Here is a 20,004-nt window from a genome sequence, read left to right as displayed (position 1 = left end):
GAGGGAACAAGCCCTTTGACATGATACAATAGAATTATATTACTTAAACACTTCAACCACAAGACACTCTTGGCCCTTCTTATCACTTAGGCGTTTTCTCTCTGGAGGTGATCAAACAATAGAATGCTTAGCACTAATTAGATTATAGCTGGAGCCAGCAACTCTGTCTTTAGAAATTAGTTTCTTAGCTAAACACAATTAACTCCTTCAGTCCTGACAGAAGGGTCTGTCACATATCTCCCCCGTTGTGGAACACTCCGGCAGACCCGGCTTGACCCTTTGGCGGGTCAACCTGGGGATGACCGGACTAGGAGGTGGTAGGCATGTCAGTTTGCCAGGACAATCCATCTGTATTCCCGTTATGAGAGAGAATTCCTGTCCATACAAAGAAGGGTTCAACTTCCTCAGTGCCCAGACTAGGGCTGAACAGTCCTTCAAAATCCCATCAGCTTCTTTACGAGTTTTCTGTACCTGCTCTTTATAGGTATCCACAATCCCTTCATACTGACATAGGGTGCCCTTGAGTTGCTGCACCTCACTATGAGCCAGCGTCAGCTTCTCCTCAAGTGTCGCTAAGTTTGTCTTTAAGGTTTCATGTCCCACTCTCAAGCTGGTGTTGTCTGCACTCTGTCGGTGCAGCTTGTCTAGCAGAAATTCACGTTCTAAAAGTGCTTTTTCCTCTGCGCTCCTCTTCTCCTTCATCAGCGCATTGTAACGGGACCTCCACATATCAATAGCGGATAGAGATTTACTGAGCTCAGCGTCCTGGGGCTTAGCAGCAGGTGGGTCAGTCTCTGCTGCACGGATCTGGGCACGGGTAGTCACAGAGTTAACATCAGCGGGACCCATAGGAGCGTAGGCAGAAACAAGGGGGGCCAAGTCATTTCCAAGAAGAACATCAGCAGGTAAGTCCTTCTTGACCCCCACATTCACAGGTCTAGCGCCCACTCCCCAATCCAAATGTACCCTGGCAACAGGTAGGCTGAACACATCGCCCCTTGCTACCCTCACAGCCACAGTGTCTCCAGTGTACTGTTTCTCAGACACCAAGTTCTTTTGAAGCAAGGTCATGGTAGCACCAGTATCCCGTAGACCACTGACCTTCTTCCCATTCACTTTAACCAGTTGCCGGTTATTCCGGTGGGCAGCTTGCACAAGGTCTGCCTCATGTAGGATGCTCCATCATTCTTGCGCCTCTACGTAGCGGGCCGCAGGCTGAGGATTACGTGGGATTCCGCCGGCAGGTCTTCTCCAGGACTGCGCTTGGTTCGCTGCGTTTAGGGGACACTCTGGTCTTTTGTGCCCTAGTTGCTTACATCCAAAGCATCGAATCGGTTGTGAGTAGCCCCGCGAATTGAACCGGGCTCTCTGAGGGTAGTTCGTGGCCAGAGGCCGTGTGGTATAGCGGTGCGCCGGGGTTTGGTAACTGGCAGCTGCTGGGGTGACTGGGGGTCTGTACTCCACTCTAGCAGGGGGCTTAGTGGTAGCAGTGTCCAGTTTGCGGGCATCCGTATACTCATCTGCCAAGCGAGCCGCTTCCTGCAGGGTGGAGGGTTTACGGTCCCGAACCCACTCTCGAACTCCTGCGGGTAACTTGTCGAAGCAATGTTCCAACAGGAATAGCTGCAGCACCTCTTCCCCAGATATGGCTTGGCACCCCGCTATCCAGTGAGCTGCTGTGCGGTGCACCTTACATGCCCACTCAAGGTAGGAATCTCCAGCTAATTTAACAGTGTCTCTGAACCGCCTCCGGTATGCCTCCGGTGTAACCGCATACCTGGAGAGCAGAGCCTTTTTTACAGTATTATAATCCCTGACTTCCTCATCTGGAATGGCCCGAAAAGCCTCTCTGGCCCGGCCGGATAATTTTCCAGATAATATCGTGACCCAGTCCTCTGCGGGTACCTTGTGTAGTGCACATTGCCTCTCAAAATCCGCAAGGTACCCATCAATCTCTCCTTCTGTTTCCAGGAAGTTTTTAAAAGCAGCAAAATTTACTTTTCTCTTTTCCATCTTAGTCAGTATTGTAATAATCCCCCTCTTCCTGAGGTTACTGGCTTGTGTAGTTGCTCTTCTGGGCGATAAGGTTCATTCCGTCGCTGCCACCAATGTTACGGTACCAACAGTGTACCAAGGTTAATATCAGATGAACAATGTCCTGCATAGGGAATCAGCAATTCACAACCCAGCCAGTTTTCAGGTTTAAAACAGAATGACATTTATTAAAGGCTAGATGCCTAGTATTTATACAGGTTTGACACCCCCCCCAGATGGGGGTTGAAAGACTGTTGTACATTACATGGAGGGAACAAGCCCTTTGACATGATACAATAGAATTATATTACTTAAACACTTCAACCACAAGACACTCTTGGCCCTTCTTATCACTTAGGCGTTTTCTCTCTGGAGGTGATCAAACAATAGAATGCTTAGCACTAATTAGATTATAGCTGGAGCCAGCAACTCTGTCTTTAGAAATTAGTTTCTTAGCTAAACACAATTAACTCCTTCAGTCCTGACAGAAGGGTCTGTCACAATTACGAATACCCTCATCTAATTAAAACAACATTTGTTACTGCAGTGGGGGCATCTTGGGATCCTGGCAGTTTACTATAGGCTCTCTACAGCACTATAGTAACGTACCTTTTCAGTTGGGTGTAAAATATATGACAACAATAACAAAAGCTGTGAAGACAAATGGCAAAACTCGCTAACGGTATACACAGTGAGGCTGTAGTTTGGTACTGTTCCACAAGCCAATGCACACACTACAGTCTTGAAGTGATGCCAGGACACATGACCACGAACAGCTAATACCCAACGTGCGTTTCATCGCTCAGGAAAACAGTGCAGCTGGGGGCTTTCTTAGGACTAACAATGGTTATTTGTCTATTTATAGGAATCATTTGCCTTATCTCATCTAATATTTTGTCTCTTAACCTGAGTAAAAAAGTACAGAATGAGTGATAAGTAATTTTTAAATTTTAGTTATGCTGCTTTTATTATGTATATGCCTTTAAGAAAAATCACGGTCCGAGGGCAGAGCTATGGATTCCTATAAATATTCAAATAAACGTTGTTGAACTAGTCCTAACAAAGCCCCAGGTACAGTGTTTGCCTGTGAGGTGTAACATGCTTTGGCTATAGGCTGTTTGTGGTCATGTGTTCTGGACGTCACTGCAAGACTGTAGTGTGTGCATCGGCTTATGGAGGACTACTGAACTTTAGCCTCACACTATATACCAGCTAGCTGAGGAGTTTTGCCCTGTTTTCACAGCTTTTGTTATTGCTGTGCCAACACGTTTAACTCCCAACTTCACAGCAGCTTAAAGATCACTGGCTCAGCAGACAGGTGTCACCTTTGTGGAAGGCGAATATTGTGTCTGCACCACAATCTTCGGCAACAAATTAATGGAAGTCTGTTAAAAACTGCGGCAATCTTCTTTCACCTTCTATCCTCCATGCCTCATTTGAAGATGGAGGATAAATGTTCTGGTACCTGTTGTGGATCAGAAGAGAGAACAGAGTCCCTAAGTACTTAAAGCAGGGGGACCTAAAGTAGTCAAGACCCTTTTCTCCCAGAACTGTAAACAATTGGTTTTGTGTGTTGCAGCACCTATCCCATAAAGTAGAACTTTGCCCTGGAAGAGCTGCCTCTACCTTATCTGAGGCTACAAGGAAGTTCCTGGCCAAAAGACCATCAGGTCAACCTTAACTCTAATCTTTCTGGAACTTGTTTTCCACAGCAGAAGATAGGTTTGATTTTATAATTAGTAAAACTTATTTCCAGGACAAAATCAATATGTATTTAACTTATGTTAACTTATGTGTGTAACAGACCTGCTACCAAGGACTATGCTGTCCATTGTCTGTTGTCGCTGATTCCCTCCTGTGTCCCTTAGAAACTTGCAGATAACAGCCCATAAAAGCTTTGTACACTAATTACTCTTAAATGCCCTCAATAGAAGAGACAAAACTGTGTCTTATTGAGTTTAAGCCGGAAAACAACACTTTATTAACAGCGCAATTTGAATAAAAAAGGTTGAGCAACTGACACTCCGTTCCCCACTGGTCCTCTTCCCACAATCCCTGCTGTCTTGGTGTCCTTCAGTAAAAATACATTTAAAAATAAAATGGAAGTTGCAATCAGCAACAAAGGAACAGTTATCACATAAACAGTAACATATAACATGGAACAAGGTTGAACAGTAAACAGTAACATACAACGTGGAACAAGGTTGAACAGAGTCTTGGGTAGGTAAACCCGTGACATGGTGAAATAAAAGTGAATCAGAGAATTCTCTGTAAGATATATACATGCTTTCTTTAGTTAAACACAGTGGTACATTTATTAAGCTGAGTTTGCAGCTTTTTCTGCCATGTAGAGCATGTTTGCATGAATAGCCTTCTCCACATATTTATTTGTCTCAAATCAGAAGTGGCAAGATCAATCACCCCCAACACTTGCTCATTTGAGGTGACTCACATGCCTTTCCCTAGCACAATTGGTTGCACCAAAGCAGAGGAAGCATTGCACAAGAGACTTATTGTGCAATGTTAAATATTGCCATGCAGTGAAACACTACTTGCTGTTCGCCTTCAGGGATGGTAAATTTACCCAACACTCTTAGTATAAAAAAGCCTTAAATTATTTCTCATTTAAATAGTTCCCTTTTACCTAACCATAAGTTTTACCCTGGAAAGAAGCTTTACCAAGCAGCAAATCAAACCTATCCTCTGTTGCTGTGAGCTAGAATGTTCAAAACAGCTGGATGTCAGGGTTGTCCTGCTGGCCAGTGAGCTACCATAGAGGACCACATGTAGTCATCATCAACACTCTAGGTATACAGTGGATAATGGCTACAACACCCTATTCACCTAAGTAAGTTATAATTTTCCTGATTTTTTTTAAAATGAGTTTTCTGATGAGTAATAAGATGCGATTTCCTACTAAAACATTTATCACATTCAGAACATGAAAATGGTTTCTCTCCTGTATGAATTTTCTGATGCCTAACAAGATGCTGTTTCTGATTAAAACATTTCCCACAGTCAAAACATGAAAACGCTTTCTCTCCTGTATGAATGTTCTGATGTCTAATAAGATCTGATTTCAGAGTAAAACCTTTCCCACAGTCGGAACATAAAAATGCTTTCTTCCCTATATGAGTTTTCTGATGATTAATAAGATATGATTTCAGAGTAAAACATTTCCCACATTCAGAACATGAAAATATTTTTTCTCCTGTATGGAGTTTCAGGTGAATATTAAGGGCAAATCTCCAGGTAAAACATTTCCCACAGACAGAACATGAAAATTCTTTCTCTCCTGTATGAATTTTCTGATGTCTAATAAGATATGATTTCTTGGCAAAACATTTCCCACATTCAGAACATATTATTCCCACGTGGCTTCTTTGATTTTTAAAATTGAAAGACGTATCTGCACTCTGTCCATCACTAGGATTATTGCAGTTTGTAAATTCACCTGTTAAGAATAATAAAATGGGAGAAATGTATTTATCAATTATATAATTATTTTCTTTTGAGAATATTTTAACTGTTAATTTCTACCATAATGGTAAAATACAAGCAATTACACCTATAACTTTGCCCAGTTTCATGCTTAGGCTTAAAAGCTGTTTAGTGGACATTAGGGGATATTTTTAAAGGACTCCTCAGCATACCATATTTTTTTTTAACCTATTTTTCTTTAAATTTATTTTACCTCAGACACATCACACACATATACACTCACCTGTACCTTGTACCCCTCATACACATCACACACATAAACTCACCTGTACCCTGTATCCCTCAGATACATCACACACATACACTCACCTGTACCCTGTATCCCTCAGACACATCACACATGTACACTCACCTGTACCCTGTATCCCTCAGACACATCACACACATATACACTGTTCTGTGCCCTGTACCCCTCAGACACATCATACACATATACACTCATCTGTACCCTGTATCCCTCAAACACATCACACACACGTACACTCACCTGTACCCTGTATCCCTCAGACACATCACATACATACTCACCTGTACCCTGTATCCCTCAGACACATCACACACATACTCACCTGTACCGTGTATCCCTCAGACACATCACACATATATACACTCACCTGTACCCTGTATCCCTCAGACACATCACACACATACACTCACCTGTATCCTGAATCCCTCAGACACATCACACACATATACACTCACCTGTACCCTGTATCCCTCAGACAAATCACACACATACCTGTACCCTATATCCCTCAGACACATAACACACATACACTCAGCTGTACCCTGTATCCGTCAGACACATCACACATATACACTCACCTGTACCCTGTATCCGTCAGACACATCACACACACTCACCTGTACCCTGTATCCCTCAGACACATCACACACATACACTCACCTGTACCCTGTATCCCTCAGACACATCACACACATACATACACTCACCTGTACCCTGTATCCCTCAGACACATCACACATATACACTCACCTGTACCCTGTATCCCTCAGACACATCACACACATACACTCAACTGTATCCTGTATCCCTCAGACACATCACACACATATACACTCACCTGTACCCTGTATCCCTCAGACACATCACACATATACACTCACCTGTACCCTGTATCCCTCAGACACATCACACATATACACTCACCTGTACCCTGTATCCCTCATACACATCACACACGTACACTCACCTGTACCCTGTATCCCTCAGACACATCACACACACATACACTCAACTGTACCCTGTATCCCTCAGACACATCACACACACATACACTCAACTGTACCCTTTATCCCTCAGACACATCACACACACTCACCTGTACCCTGTATCCCTCAGACACATCACACACATGTACACTCACCTGTACCCTGTATCCCTCAGACACATCACACACACGTACACTCACCTGTACCCTGTATCCCTCAGACACATCACACACATACACTCACCTGTACCCTGTATCCCTCAGACACATAACACACATACACTCACCTGTATCCCTCAGACACATCACACACATACACTCACCTGTATCCTGTATCCCTCAGACACATCACACACATACCTGTACCCTGTATCCCTCAGACACATAACACACATACACTCAGCTGTACCCTGTATCTCTCATACACATCACACACGTACACTCACCTGTACCCTGTATCCCTCAGACACAGCACACACACATACACCTGTACCCTGTATCCCTCAGACACATAACACACATACACTCAGCTGTACCCTGTATCTCTCATACACATCACACACGTACACTCACCTGTACCCTGTATCCCTCAGACACAGCACACACACATACACCTGTACCCTGTATCCCTCAGAAACAGCACACACAAATACACCTGTACCCTGTATCCCTCAGACACATCACACATATACACTCACCTGTACCCTGTATCCCTCAGACACATCACACACATACACTCACCTGTACCCTGTATCCCTCAGACACATTACACACATATACACTCACCTGTACCCTGTATCCCTCAGACACATTACACACATATACACTCACCTGTACCCTGTATCCCTCAGACACATCACACATATACACTCACCTGTACCCTGTATCCCTCAGACACATACACTCACCTGTACCCTGTATTCCTCAGAAACATCACACACACGTACACTCACCTGTACCCTGTATCCCTCAGACACATCACACACACGTACACTCACCTGTACCCTGTATCCCTCAGACACATCACACACACGTACACTCACCTGTACCCTGTATCCCTCAGACACATCACACACATACACTCACCTGTACCCTGTATCCCTCAGACACATCCCACACATACACTCACCTGTACCCTGTATCCCTCAGACACATCACACACATACACTCACCTGTACCCTGTATCCCTCAGACACATCACACACATACACTCACCTGTACCCTGTATCCCTCAGACACATCACACACATACACTCACCTGTATCCTGTATCCCTCAGACACATCACACACATATACACTCACCTGTACCCTGTATCCCTCAGACACATCACACATATACACTCACCTGTACCCTGTATTCCTCAGACACATCACACACACATACACTCACCTGTACCCTGTATCCCTCAGACACATCACACATATACACTCACCTGTTCCCTGTATCCCTCAGACACATACACTCACCTGTTCCCTGTATCCCTCAGAAACATCACACACACATACACTCACCTGTACCCTGTATCCCTCAGACACATCACACACACGTACACTCACCTGTACCCTGTATCCCTCAGACACATCACACACACGTACACTCACCTGTACCCTGTATCCCTCAGACACATCACACACATATACTCACCTGTACCCTGTATCCCTCAGACACATCACACACATATACTCACCTGTACCCTGTATCCCTCAGACACATCACACAGATACACTCACCTGTACCCTGTATCCCTCAGACACATCACACATATACACTCACCTGTACCCTGTATCCCTCAGACACATCACACACATACCTGTACCCTGTATCCCTCAGACACATAACACACATACACTCACCTGTACCCTGTATCCCTCAGACACATCCCACACATACACTCACCTGTACCCTGTATCCCTCAGACACATCACACACACGTACACTCACCTGTACCCTGTATCCCTCAGACACATCACACACACGTACACTCACCTGTACCCTGTATCCCTCAGACACATCCCACACACGTACACTCACCTGTACCCTGTATCCCTCAGACACATCACACACATATACTCACCTGTACCCTGTATCCCTCAGACACATCACACACATACACTCACCTGTACCCTGTATCCCTCAGACACATCACACACACGTACACTCACCTGTACCTTGTATCCCTCAGACACATCACATACATACACTCACCTGTACCCTGTATCCCTCAGACACATAACACACATACACTCACATGTACGCTGTATCCCTCATACACATCACATATGTGCACTCAGCTGTACCCTGTATCCGTCAGACACATCACACATATACACTCATCTGTACCCTGTATCCCTCAGACACATCACACACATATACACTCACCTGTACCCTGTATCCCTCAGACACATAACACATATACACTCACCTGTACCCTGTATCTCTCATACACATCAAACATGTACACTCACCTGTACCCTGTATCCCTCAGACACATCACACACACATACACTCACCTGTACCCTGTATCCCTCAGACACATCACACACACGTACACTCACCTGTACCCTGTATCCCTCAAACACATCACACATGTACACTCACCTGTACCCCTCATACACATCACACACACGTACACTCACCTGTACCCTGTATCCCTCAGACACATCACACACATACAGTCACCTGTACCCTGTATCCCTCAGATATATCACACACATACACTCACCTGTACCCTGTATCCCTCAGACACATCACACATATACACTCACATGTACCCCTCAGACACATCACACACATACACTCACCTGTACCCTGTATCCTTCAGACACATTACACACGTACACTCACCTTTACCCTGTATCCCTCAGACACATCACACACATACACTCATCTGTACCCTGTATACCTCAGACACATCACACACGTACACTCACCTGTACCCTGTATCCCTCAGACACATCACACACGTACACTCACCTGTACCCTGTATCCCTCAGACACATCACACACATACACTCACCTGTATCCCTCAGACGCATCACACACGTACACTCACCTGTACCCTGTATCCCTCAGACACATCACACACATACACTCACCTGTACCCTGTATCCTTCACACACACACACTCACCTGTGCCCTGTATCCCTCATACACATCACACACATACACTCACCTGTGCCCTGTATCCCTCAGACACATCACACACACACATACACTCACCTGTACCCTGTATCCCTCAGACACATCACACACATATACTCACCTGTACCCTGTATCCCTCAGACACATCACCCACATACACTCACCTGTACCCTGTATCCCTCAGACACATCACACACACACCTGTACCCTGTATCCCTCAGACACATCACACACACACACTCACCTGTACCCTGTATCCCTCAGAAACCTCACACACCTACACTCACCTGTGCCTTGCGTCCTTGTCATGTCACATGCATATACTTGCCCTGGTTCCCTCAGACACTTCACACACTTACATTTACCTATGTCACATACATAGTGATAAAAAATATAAAATGCTTAAACTAATATCATTTAAATGGCAATTTTTGAAACTTCCAATTCTCAAGTTGCCAACAGATGTGAAGTCACAGGGAGGAGCTGAAAAGAATATTACAGAGTTTTGTGGCTAATTCAGCAGATTCATTTTGTTTGCTAAAAACTGTGTATTTGGTAAATGTTTAGCTAAGTCTTACTCTGAGTAACCATCTGAGAAAATATAACTTATTTACAAGAGACAAAATGTCACATTATAGAATCGTCCCTTTACTTAATAAGCGCTAATCACCTGTAGCCGTATTTATAGGAACCTCATCCTCCTCAGTCTTCACCTGATCACAAACATCTAGTTCTTCTCCGTGCTCAACCGCTGAGTCATCTGAAGGCGACACAGCCATACGCCCTGTACAGTGAGAATACATGCGTATGTGTAAGTTATCTGTACTCTACATAGGTGCACACTCGCCTGTACAGTGAGAACACACGCGTATGTGTAAGTTATCTGTACTCTACATATGTGCACACTCGCCTGTACAGTGAGAATACACGTGTATGTGTAAGTTATCTGTACCCTACATATGTGCACACTCGCCTGTACAGTGAGAATACATGCGTATGTGTAAGTTATCTGTACTCTACATATGTGCACACTCGCCTGTACAGTGAGAATACATGAGTATGTGTAAGTTATCTGTACCCTACATATGTGCACACTCGCCTGTACAGTGAGAATACATGCGTATGTGTAAGTTATCTGTACTCTACATATGTACACACTCGTCTGTACAGTGAGAATACACGCGTATGTGTAAGTTATCTGTACCCTACATATGTGCACACTCGCCTGTACAGTGAGAATACTTGTGTATGTGTAAGTTATCTGTACCCTACATATGTGCACACTCGCCTGTACAGTGAGAATACACGTGTATGTGTAAGTTATCTGTACCCTACATATGTGCACACTCGCCTGTACAGTGAGAATACAAGTGTATGTGTAAGTTATCTGTACCCTACATATGTGCACACTCGCCTGTACAGTGAGAATACATGTGTATGTGTAAATTATCTGTACCCTACATATGTGCAAACTCGCCTGTACAGTGAGAATACTTGTGTATGTGTAAGATATCTGTACCCTACATATGTGCACACTCGCCTGTACAGTGAGAATACACGTGTATGTGTAAGTTATCTGTACCCTACATATGTGCACACTCACCTGTACAGTGAGAATACATGAGTATGTGTAAGTTATTTGTACCATACATGCCTTAGACACAACATATGTGCACACTCGCCTGTACAGTGAGAATGCATGCGTATGTGTAAGTTATCTGTACCCTACATATGTGCACACTCGCCTGTACAGTGAGAATTCACGTGTATGTGTAAGTTATCTGTACCCTACATATGTGCACACTCGCCTGTACAGTGAGAATTCACGTGTATGTGTAAGTTATCTGTACCCTACATATGTGCACACTCGCCTGTACAGTGAGAATTCACGTGTATGTGTAAGTTATCTGTACCCTACTGTTATGGTATAACCCGGATATCAAGGGTTAATACCAGATGAAAGATGCCCTGAATACGGGATCAGCAACACACGAACCCAGTTAATTCCCCCCAAACATGAGACCAAGCTCCATCTTGAGAGTAAAACAGAATGTGTTTATTGAGGGCTGTATGCCCAGTATTTATGCAGAACTCCCCTAGGAGACCAGATGGGGGGTTGGAAGAGATTAGATAGAGGGAAGACGCCCTTTTACAGGATACAATAGAATTACATTACTTAACCAGATAAACAATTTAAACACAAGAAAACAATGGAGTCCTTTTTCACACCTGGTAGTCTGAACTCTGGAGGTGATTAAACAATGTGAACGCTTATCACTAAACTTAATTACAGTAAACAATAAAACAATAGCTGCTGCCAGGAAACCTGTATTTAGAAAATAGGTTCTCAAAGCTGAACAAAGTTAACCCTTCCAGTATTGACAGAGGGGTCTGTCACACCTACATATGTGCACACTCGCCTGTGCAGTGAGAATACACGTGTATGTGTAAGCTATCTATACCCTACATATGTGCACACTCGCCTGTACAGTGAGAATACACGTGTATGTGAAAGTTATCTGTACCCTACATATGTGCACACTCGCCTGTACAGTGAGAATACACGTGTATGTGTAAGTTATCTGTACCCTACCTATGTGCACACTCGCCTGTACAGTGAGAATACACGTGTATGTGTAAGTTATCTGTACCCTACATATGTGCACACTCGCCTGTACAGTGAGAATACATGCATATGTGTAAGTTATCTGTACTCTACATATGTGCACTCCCGCCTGTACAGTGAGAATAAACGCGTATGTGTAAGTTATCTGTACCCTACATATGTGCACACTTGCCTGTACAGTGAGAATACACGTGTATGTGTAAGTTATCTGTACCCTACATATGTGCACACTCGCCTGTACAGTGAGAATACACGTGTATGTGTAAGTTATCTGTACCCTACATATGTGCACACTCGCCTGTACAGTGAGAATACACGTGTATGTGTAAGTCATCTGTACCCTACATATGTGCACACTTGCCTGTACAGTGAGAATACACGTGTATTTGTAAGTTATTTGTACCCTACATATGTGCAGACTCGCCTGTACAGTGAGAATACACGTGTATGTGTAAGTTATCTGTACCCTACATGCCTCAGACACAACATATGTGCACACTTACCTGTACAGTGAGAATACACATGTATGTGTAAGTTATCTGTACCCTACATATGTGCACACTCGCCTGTACAGTGAGAATACACACGTATGTGCAAGTTATCTGTACCCTACATATGTGCACACTCGCCTGTACAGTGAGAATACACGTGTATGTGTAAGTTATCTGTACCCTACATATGTGCACACTCGCCTGTACAGTGAGAATACACGTGTATGTGTAAGTTATATGTACCCTACATATGTGCACACTTGCCTGTACAGTGAGAATACACGTGTATGTGTAAGTTATATGTACCCTACATATGTGCACACTCGCCTGTACAGTGAGAATACACGTGTATGTGTAAGTTATCTGTATCCTACATATGTGCACAGTCGCCTGTACAGTGAGAATGCATGCGTATGTGTAAGTTATCTGTACCCTACATATGTGCACACTCGCCTGTACAGTGAGAATACACGCATATGTGTAAGTTATCTGTACCCTACATATGTGCACACTCGCCTGTACAGTGAGAATACACGCGTATGTGTAAGTTATCTGTACCCTACATATGTGCACACTCGTCTGTACAGTGAGAATACACGTGTATGTGTAAGCCATCTGTACCCTAAATATGTGCACACTCGCCTGTACAGTGAGAATGCATGCGTATGTGTAGGTTACTTGTACCCTACATATGTGCACACTTGCCTGTACAGTGAGAATACACGTGTATGTGTAAGTTATCTGTATCCTACATATGTGCACACTCGCCTGTACAGTGAGAATACACGTGTATGTGTCAGTTATCTGTACCCTACATATGTGCACACTCGCCTGTACAGTGAGAATACACGCGTATGTGTAAGTTATCTGTACCCTACATATGTGCACACTTGTCTGTACAGTGAGAATACACGTGTATGTGTAAGCCATCTGTACCCTAAATATGTGCACACTCGCCTGTACAGTGAGAATGCATGCGTATGTGTAGGTTACTTGTACCCTACATATGTGCACACTTGCCTGTACAGTGAGAATACACGTGTATGTGTAAGTTATCTGTATCCTACATATGTGCACACTCGCCTGTACAGTGAGAATACACGTGTATGTGTCAGTTATCTGTACCCTACATATGTGCACACTCACCTGTACAGTGAGAATACACGCGTATGTGTAAGTTATCTGTACCCTACATATGTGCACACTCGCCTGTACAGTGAGAATACACACGTATGTGTAAGTTATCTGTACCCTACATATGTGCACACTCGCCTGTACAGTGAGAATGCATGCGTATGTGTAAGTTATCTGTACCCTACATGTGTGCACACTCGCCTGTACAGTGAGAATGCACGTGTATGTGTAAGTTATCTGTACCCTACATATGTGCACACTTGCCTGTACAGTGAGAATACACGTGTATTTGTAAGTTATTTGTACCCTACATATGTGCAGACTCGCCTGTACAGTGAGAATACACGTGTATGTGTAAGTTATCTGTACCCTACATGCCTCAGACACAACATATGTGCACACTTACCTGTACAGTGAGAATACACATGTATGTGTAAGTTATCTGTACCCTACATATGTGCACACTCGCCTGTACAGTGAGAATACACACGTATGTGCAAGTTATCTGTACCCTACATATGTGCACACTCGCCTGTACAGTGAGAATACACGTGTATGTGTAAGTTATCTGTACCCTACATATGTGCACACTCGCCTGTACAGTGAGAATACACGTGTATGTGTAAGTTATATGTACCCTACATATGTGCACACTTGCCTGTACAGTGAGAATACACGTGTATGTGTAAGTTATATGTACCCTACATATGTGCACACTCGCCTGTACAGTGAGAATACACGTGTATGTGTAAGTTATCTGTATCCTACATATGTGCACAGTCGCCTGTACAGTGAGAATGCATGCGTATGTGTAAGTTATCTGTACCCTACATATGTGCACACTCGCCTGTACAGTGAGAATACACGCATATGTGTAAGTTATCTGTACCCTACATATGTGCACACTCGCCTGTACAGTGAGAATACACGCGTATGTGTAAGTTATCTGTACCCTACATATGTGCACACTCGTCTTTACAGTGAGAATACACGTGTATGTGTAAGCCATCTGTACCCTAAATATGTGCACACTCGCCTGTACAGTGAGAATGCATGCGTATGTGTAGGTTACTTGTACCCTACATATGTGCACACTTGCCTGTACAGTGAGAATACACGTGTATGTGTAAGTTATCTGTATCCTACATATGTGCACACTCGCCTGTACAGTGAGAATACACGTGTATGTGTCAGTTATCTGTACCCTACATATGTGCACACTCGCCTGTACAGTGAGAATACACGCGTATGTGTAAGTTATCTGTACCCTACATATGTGCACACTTGTCTGTACAGTGAGAATACACGTGTATGTGTAAGCCATCTGTACCCTAAATATGTGCACACTCGCCTGTACAGTGAGAATGCATGCGTATGTGTAGGTTACTTGTACCCTACATATGTGCACACTTGCCTGTACAGTGAGAATACACGTGTATGTGTAAGTTATCTGTATCCTACATATGTGCACACTCGCCTGTACAGTGAGAATACACGTGTATGTGTCAGTTATCTGTACCCTACATATGTGCACACTCACCTGTACAGTGAGAATACACGCGTATGTGTAAGTTATCTGTACCCTACATATGTGCACACTCGCCTGTACAGTGAGAATACACACGTATGTGTAAGTTATCTGTACCCTACATATGTGCACACTCGCCTGTACAGTGAGAATGCATGCGTATGTGTAAGTTATCTGTACCCTACATGTGTGCACACTCGCCTGTATAGTGAGAATGCATGCGTATGTGTAAGTTATCTGTACCCTACATATGTGCACACTCGCCTGTACAGTGAGAATTCACGTGTATGTGTAAGTTATCTGTACCCTACTGTTATGGTATAACCCGGATATCAAGGGTTAATACCAGATGAAAGATGCCCTGAATACGGGATCAGCAACACACAAACCCAGTTAATTCCCCCCAAACATGAGACCAAGCTCCATCTTGAGAGTAAAACAGAATGTGTTTATTGAGGGCTGTATGCCCAGTATTTATGCAGAACTCCCCTAGGAGACCAGATGGGGGGTTGGAAGAGATTAGATAGAGGGAAGACGCCCTTTTACAGGATACAATAGAATTACATTACTTAACCAGATAAACAATTTAAACACAAGAAAACAATGGAGTCCTTTTTCACACCTGGCAGTCTGAACTCTGGAGGTGATTAAACAATGTGAACGCTTATCACTAAACTTAATTACAGTAAACAATAAAACAATAGCTGCTGCCAGGAAACCTGTATTTAGAAAATAGGTTCTCAAAGCTGAACAAAGTTAACCCTTCCAGTATTGACAGAGGGGTCTGTCACACCTACATATGTGCACACTCGCCTGTACAGTGAGAATACACGTGTATGTGTAAGTTATCTGTACCCTACATATGTGCACACTCGCCTGTACAGTGAGAATACACGTGTATGTGAAAGTTATCTGTACCCTACATATGTGCACACTCGCCTGTACAGTGAGAATACACGTTTATGTGTAAGTTATCTGTACCCCTACCTATGTGCACACTCGCCTGTACAGTGAGAATACACGTGTATGTGTAAGTTATCTGTACCCTACATATGTGCACTCCCGCCTGTACAGTGAGAATACACGCGTATGTGTAAGTTATCTGTACCCTACATATGTGCACACTCGCCTGTACAGTGAGAATACACGTGTATGTGTAAGTTATCTGTACCCTACATATGTGCACACTTGCCTGTACAGTGAGAATACACGTGTATTTGTAAGTTATTTGTACCCTACATATGTGCACACTCGCCTGTACAGTGAGAATACACGTGTATGTGTAAGTTATCTGTACCCTACATGCCTCAGACACAACATATGTGCACACTTACCTGTACAGTGAGAATACACATGTATGTGTAAGTTATCTGTACCCTACATATGTGCACACTCGCCTGTACAGTGAGAATACACGCGTATGTGTAAGTTATCTGTACCCTACATATGTGCACTCTCGCCTGTACAGTGAGAATACACGTGTATGTGCAAGTTATCTGTACCCTACATATGTGCACAATCGCCTGTACAGTGAGAATACACGTGTATGTGTAAGTTATCTGTACCCTACATATGTGCACACTCGCCTGTACAGTGAGAATACACGTGTATGTGTAAGTTATATGTACCCTACATATGTGCACACTTGCCTGTACAGTGAGAATACACGTGTATGTGTAAGTTATATGTACCCTACATATGTGCACACTCGCCTGTACAGTGAGAATACACGTGTATGTGTAAGTTATCTGTATCCTACATATGTGCACAGTCGCCTGTACAGTGAGAATGCATGCGTATGTGTAAGTTATCTGTACCCTACATATGTGCACACTCGCCTGTACAGTGAGAATTCACGTGTATGTGAAAGTTATCTGTACCCTACATATGTGCACACTCGCCTGTACAGTGAGAATACACGTGTATGTGTAAGTTATCTGTACCCTACCTATGTGCACACTCGCCTGTACAGTGAGAATACACGTGTATGTGTAAGTTATCTGTACCCTACATATGTGCACTCCTGCCTGTACAGTGAGAATACACGCGTATGTGTAAGTTATCTGTAATCTACATATGTGCACACTCGCCTGTACAGTGAGAATACACGTGTATGTGTAAGTTATCTGTACCCTACATATGTGCACACTTGCCTGTACAGTGAGAATACACGTGTATTTGTAAGTTATTTGTACCCTACATATGTGCACACTCGCCTGTACAGTGAGAATACACGTGTATGTGTAAGTTATCTGTACCCTACATGCCTCAGACACAACATATGTGCACACTTACCTGTAAAGTGAGAATACACATGTATGTGTAAGTTATCTGTACCCTACATATGTGCACACTCGCCTGTACAGTGAGAATACACGCGTATGTGTAAGTTATCTGTACCCTACATATGTGCACTCTCGCCTGTACAGTGAGAATACACACGTATGTGCAAGTTATCTGTACCCTACATATCTGCACACTCTCCTGTACAATGAGAATACACGTGTATGTGTAAGTTATCTGTACCCTACATATGTGCACACTCGCCTGTACAGTGAGAATACACGTGTATGTGTAAGTTATATGTACCCTACATATGTGCACACTTGCCTGTACAGTGAGAATACACGTGTATGTGTAAGTTATATGTACCCTACATATGTGCACACTCGCCTGTACAGTGAGAATACACGTGTATGTGTAAGTTATCTGTATCCTACATATGTGCACAGTCGCCTGTACAGTGAGAATGCATGCGTATGTGTAAGTTATCTGTACCCTACATATGTGCACACTCGCCTGTACAGTGAGAATACACGCATATGTGTAAGTTTTCTGTACCCTACATATGTGCACACTCGCCTGTACAGTGAGAATACACGTGTATGTGTAAGCCATCTGTACCCTAAATATGTGCACACTCGCCTGTACAGTGAGAATGCATGCGTATGTGTAGGTTACTTGTACCCTACATATGTGCACACTTGCCTGTACAGTGAGAATACACATGTATGTGTAAGTTATCTGTATCCTACATATGTGCACACTCGCCTGTACAGTGAGAATACACGTGTATGTGTCAGTTATCTGTACCCTACATATGTGCACACTCACCTGTACAGTGAGAATACACGCGTATGTGTAAGTTATCTGTACCCTACATATGTGCACACTCGCCTGTACAGTGAGAATACACACGTATGTGTAAGTTATCTGTACCCTACATATGTGCACACTCGCCTGTACAGTGAGAATGCATGCGTATGTGTAAGTTATCTGTACCCTACATGTGTGCACACTCGCCTGTATAGTGAGAATGCATGCGTATGTGTAAGTTATCTGTACCCTACATATGTGCACACTCGCATGTACAGTAATAATGCATGCGTATGTGTAAGTTATCTGTACCCTACATATGTGCACACTCACCTGTACAGTGAGAATGCATGCGTATGTGTAAGTTATCTGTACCCTACATATGTGCACACTCGCCTGTACAGTGAGAATGCATGCGTATGTGTAAGTTATCTGTACCCTACATGTGTGCACACTCGCCTGTATAGTGAGAATGCATGCGTATGTGTAAGTTATTTGTACCATACATGCCTCAGACACAACATATGTGCACACTCGCCTGTACAGTGAGAATGCATGTGTATGTGTAAGTTATCTGTACCCTACATATGTGCACACTCGCCTGTACAGTGAGAATACACGTGTATGTGTAAGTTATCTGTATTCTACATTTGTGCACACTCGCCTGTACAGTGAGAATACACGTGTATGTGTAAGTTATCTGTACCCTACATATGTGCACACTCGCCTGTACAGTGAGAATACACGCGTATGTGTAAGTTATCTGTACCCTACATGTGTGCACACTCGCCTGTGTAGTGAGAATGCATGCGTATGTGTAAGTTATCTGTACCCTACATATGTGCACACTCGCCTGTACAGTAATAATGCATGCGTATGTGTAAGTTATCTGTACCCTACATATGTGCACACTCGCCTGTACAGTGAGAATGCATGCGTATGTGTAAGTTATCTGTACCCTACATATGTGCACACTCGCCTGTACAGTGAGAATGCATGCGTATGTGTAAGTTATCTGTACCCTACATGTGTGCACAATCGCCTGTATAGTGAGAATGCATGCGTATGTGTAAGTTATTTGTACCATACATGCCTCAGACACAACATATGTGCACACTCGCCTGTACAGTGAGAATGCATACGTATGTGTAAGTTATCTGTACCCTACATATGTGCACACTCGCCTGTACAGTGAGAATTCACGTGTATGTGCAAGTTA

The 20,004-nt window shown here is 43.5% G+C and overlaps 1 protein-coding gene across 2 annotated transcripts in view; it reads right to left on the bottom strand.

Moving 5' to 3' along the window:
- Positions 1-3,983: 3,983 nt before the first annotated feature.
- LOC128666722 (gastrula zinc finger protein XlCGF7.1-like) overlaps positions 3,984-20,004 on the bottom strand; it is a 127,843-nt gene continuing 111,822 nt past the window's right edge. For both annotated transcript variants that reach the window (XM_053721469.1, XM_053721470.1), the window contains 2 exons: positions 10,581-10,694; positions 3,984-5,488 (listed from right to left, as the gene is read on the bottom strand). In XM_053721469.1, coding sequence (XP_053577444.1) covers positions 4,875-5,488; positions 10,581-10,694 — 728 coding nt within the window. In that variant the 3' untranslated portion in view covers positions 3,984-4,874. The remainder of the gene's footprint in view (positions 5,489-10,580; positions 10,695-20,004) is intronic.

Source organism: Bombina bombina, chromosome 7, assembly GCF_027579735.1.
Source record: "Bombina bombina isolate aBomBom1 chromosome 7, aBomBom1.pri, whole genome shotgun sequence".
Classification (NCBI taxonomy): Eukaryota; Metazoa; Chordata; class Amphibia; order Anura; family Bombinatoridae; genus Bombina; species Bombina bombina.
This window is presented reverse-complemented; position numbering and strand designations above follow the sequence as displayed.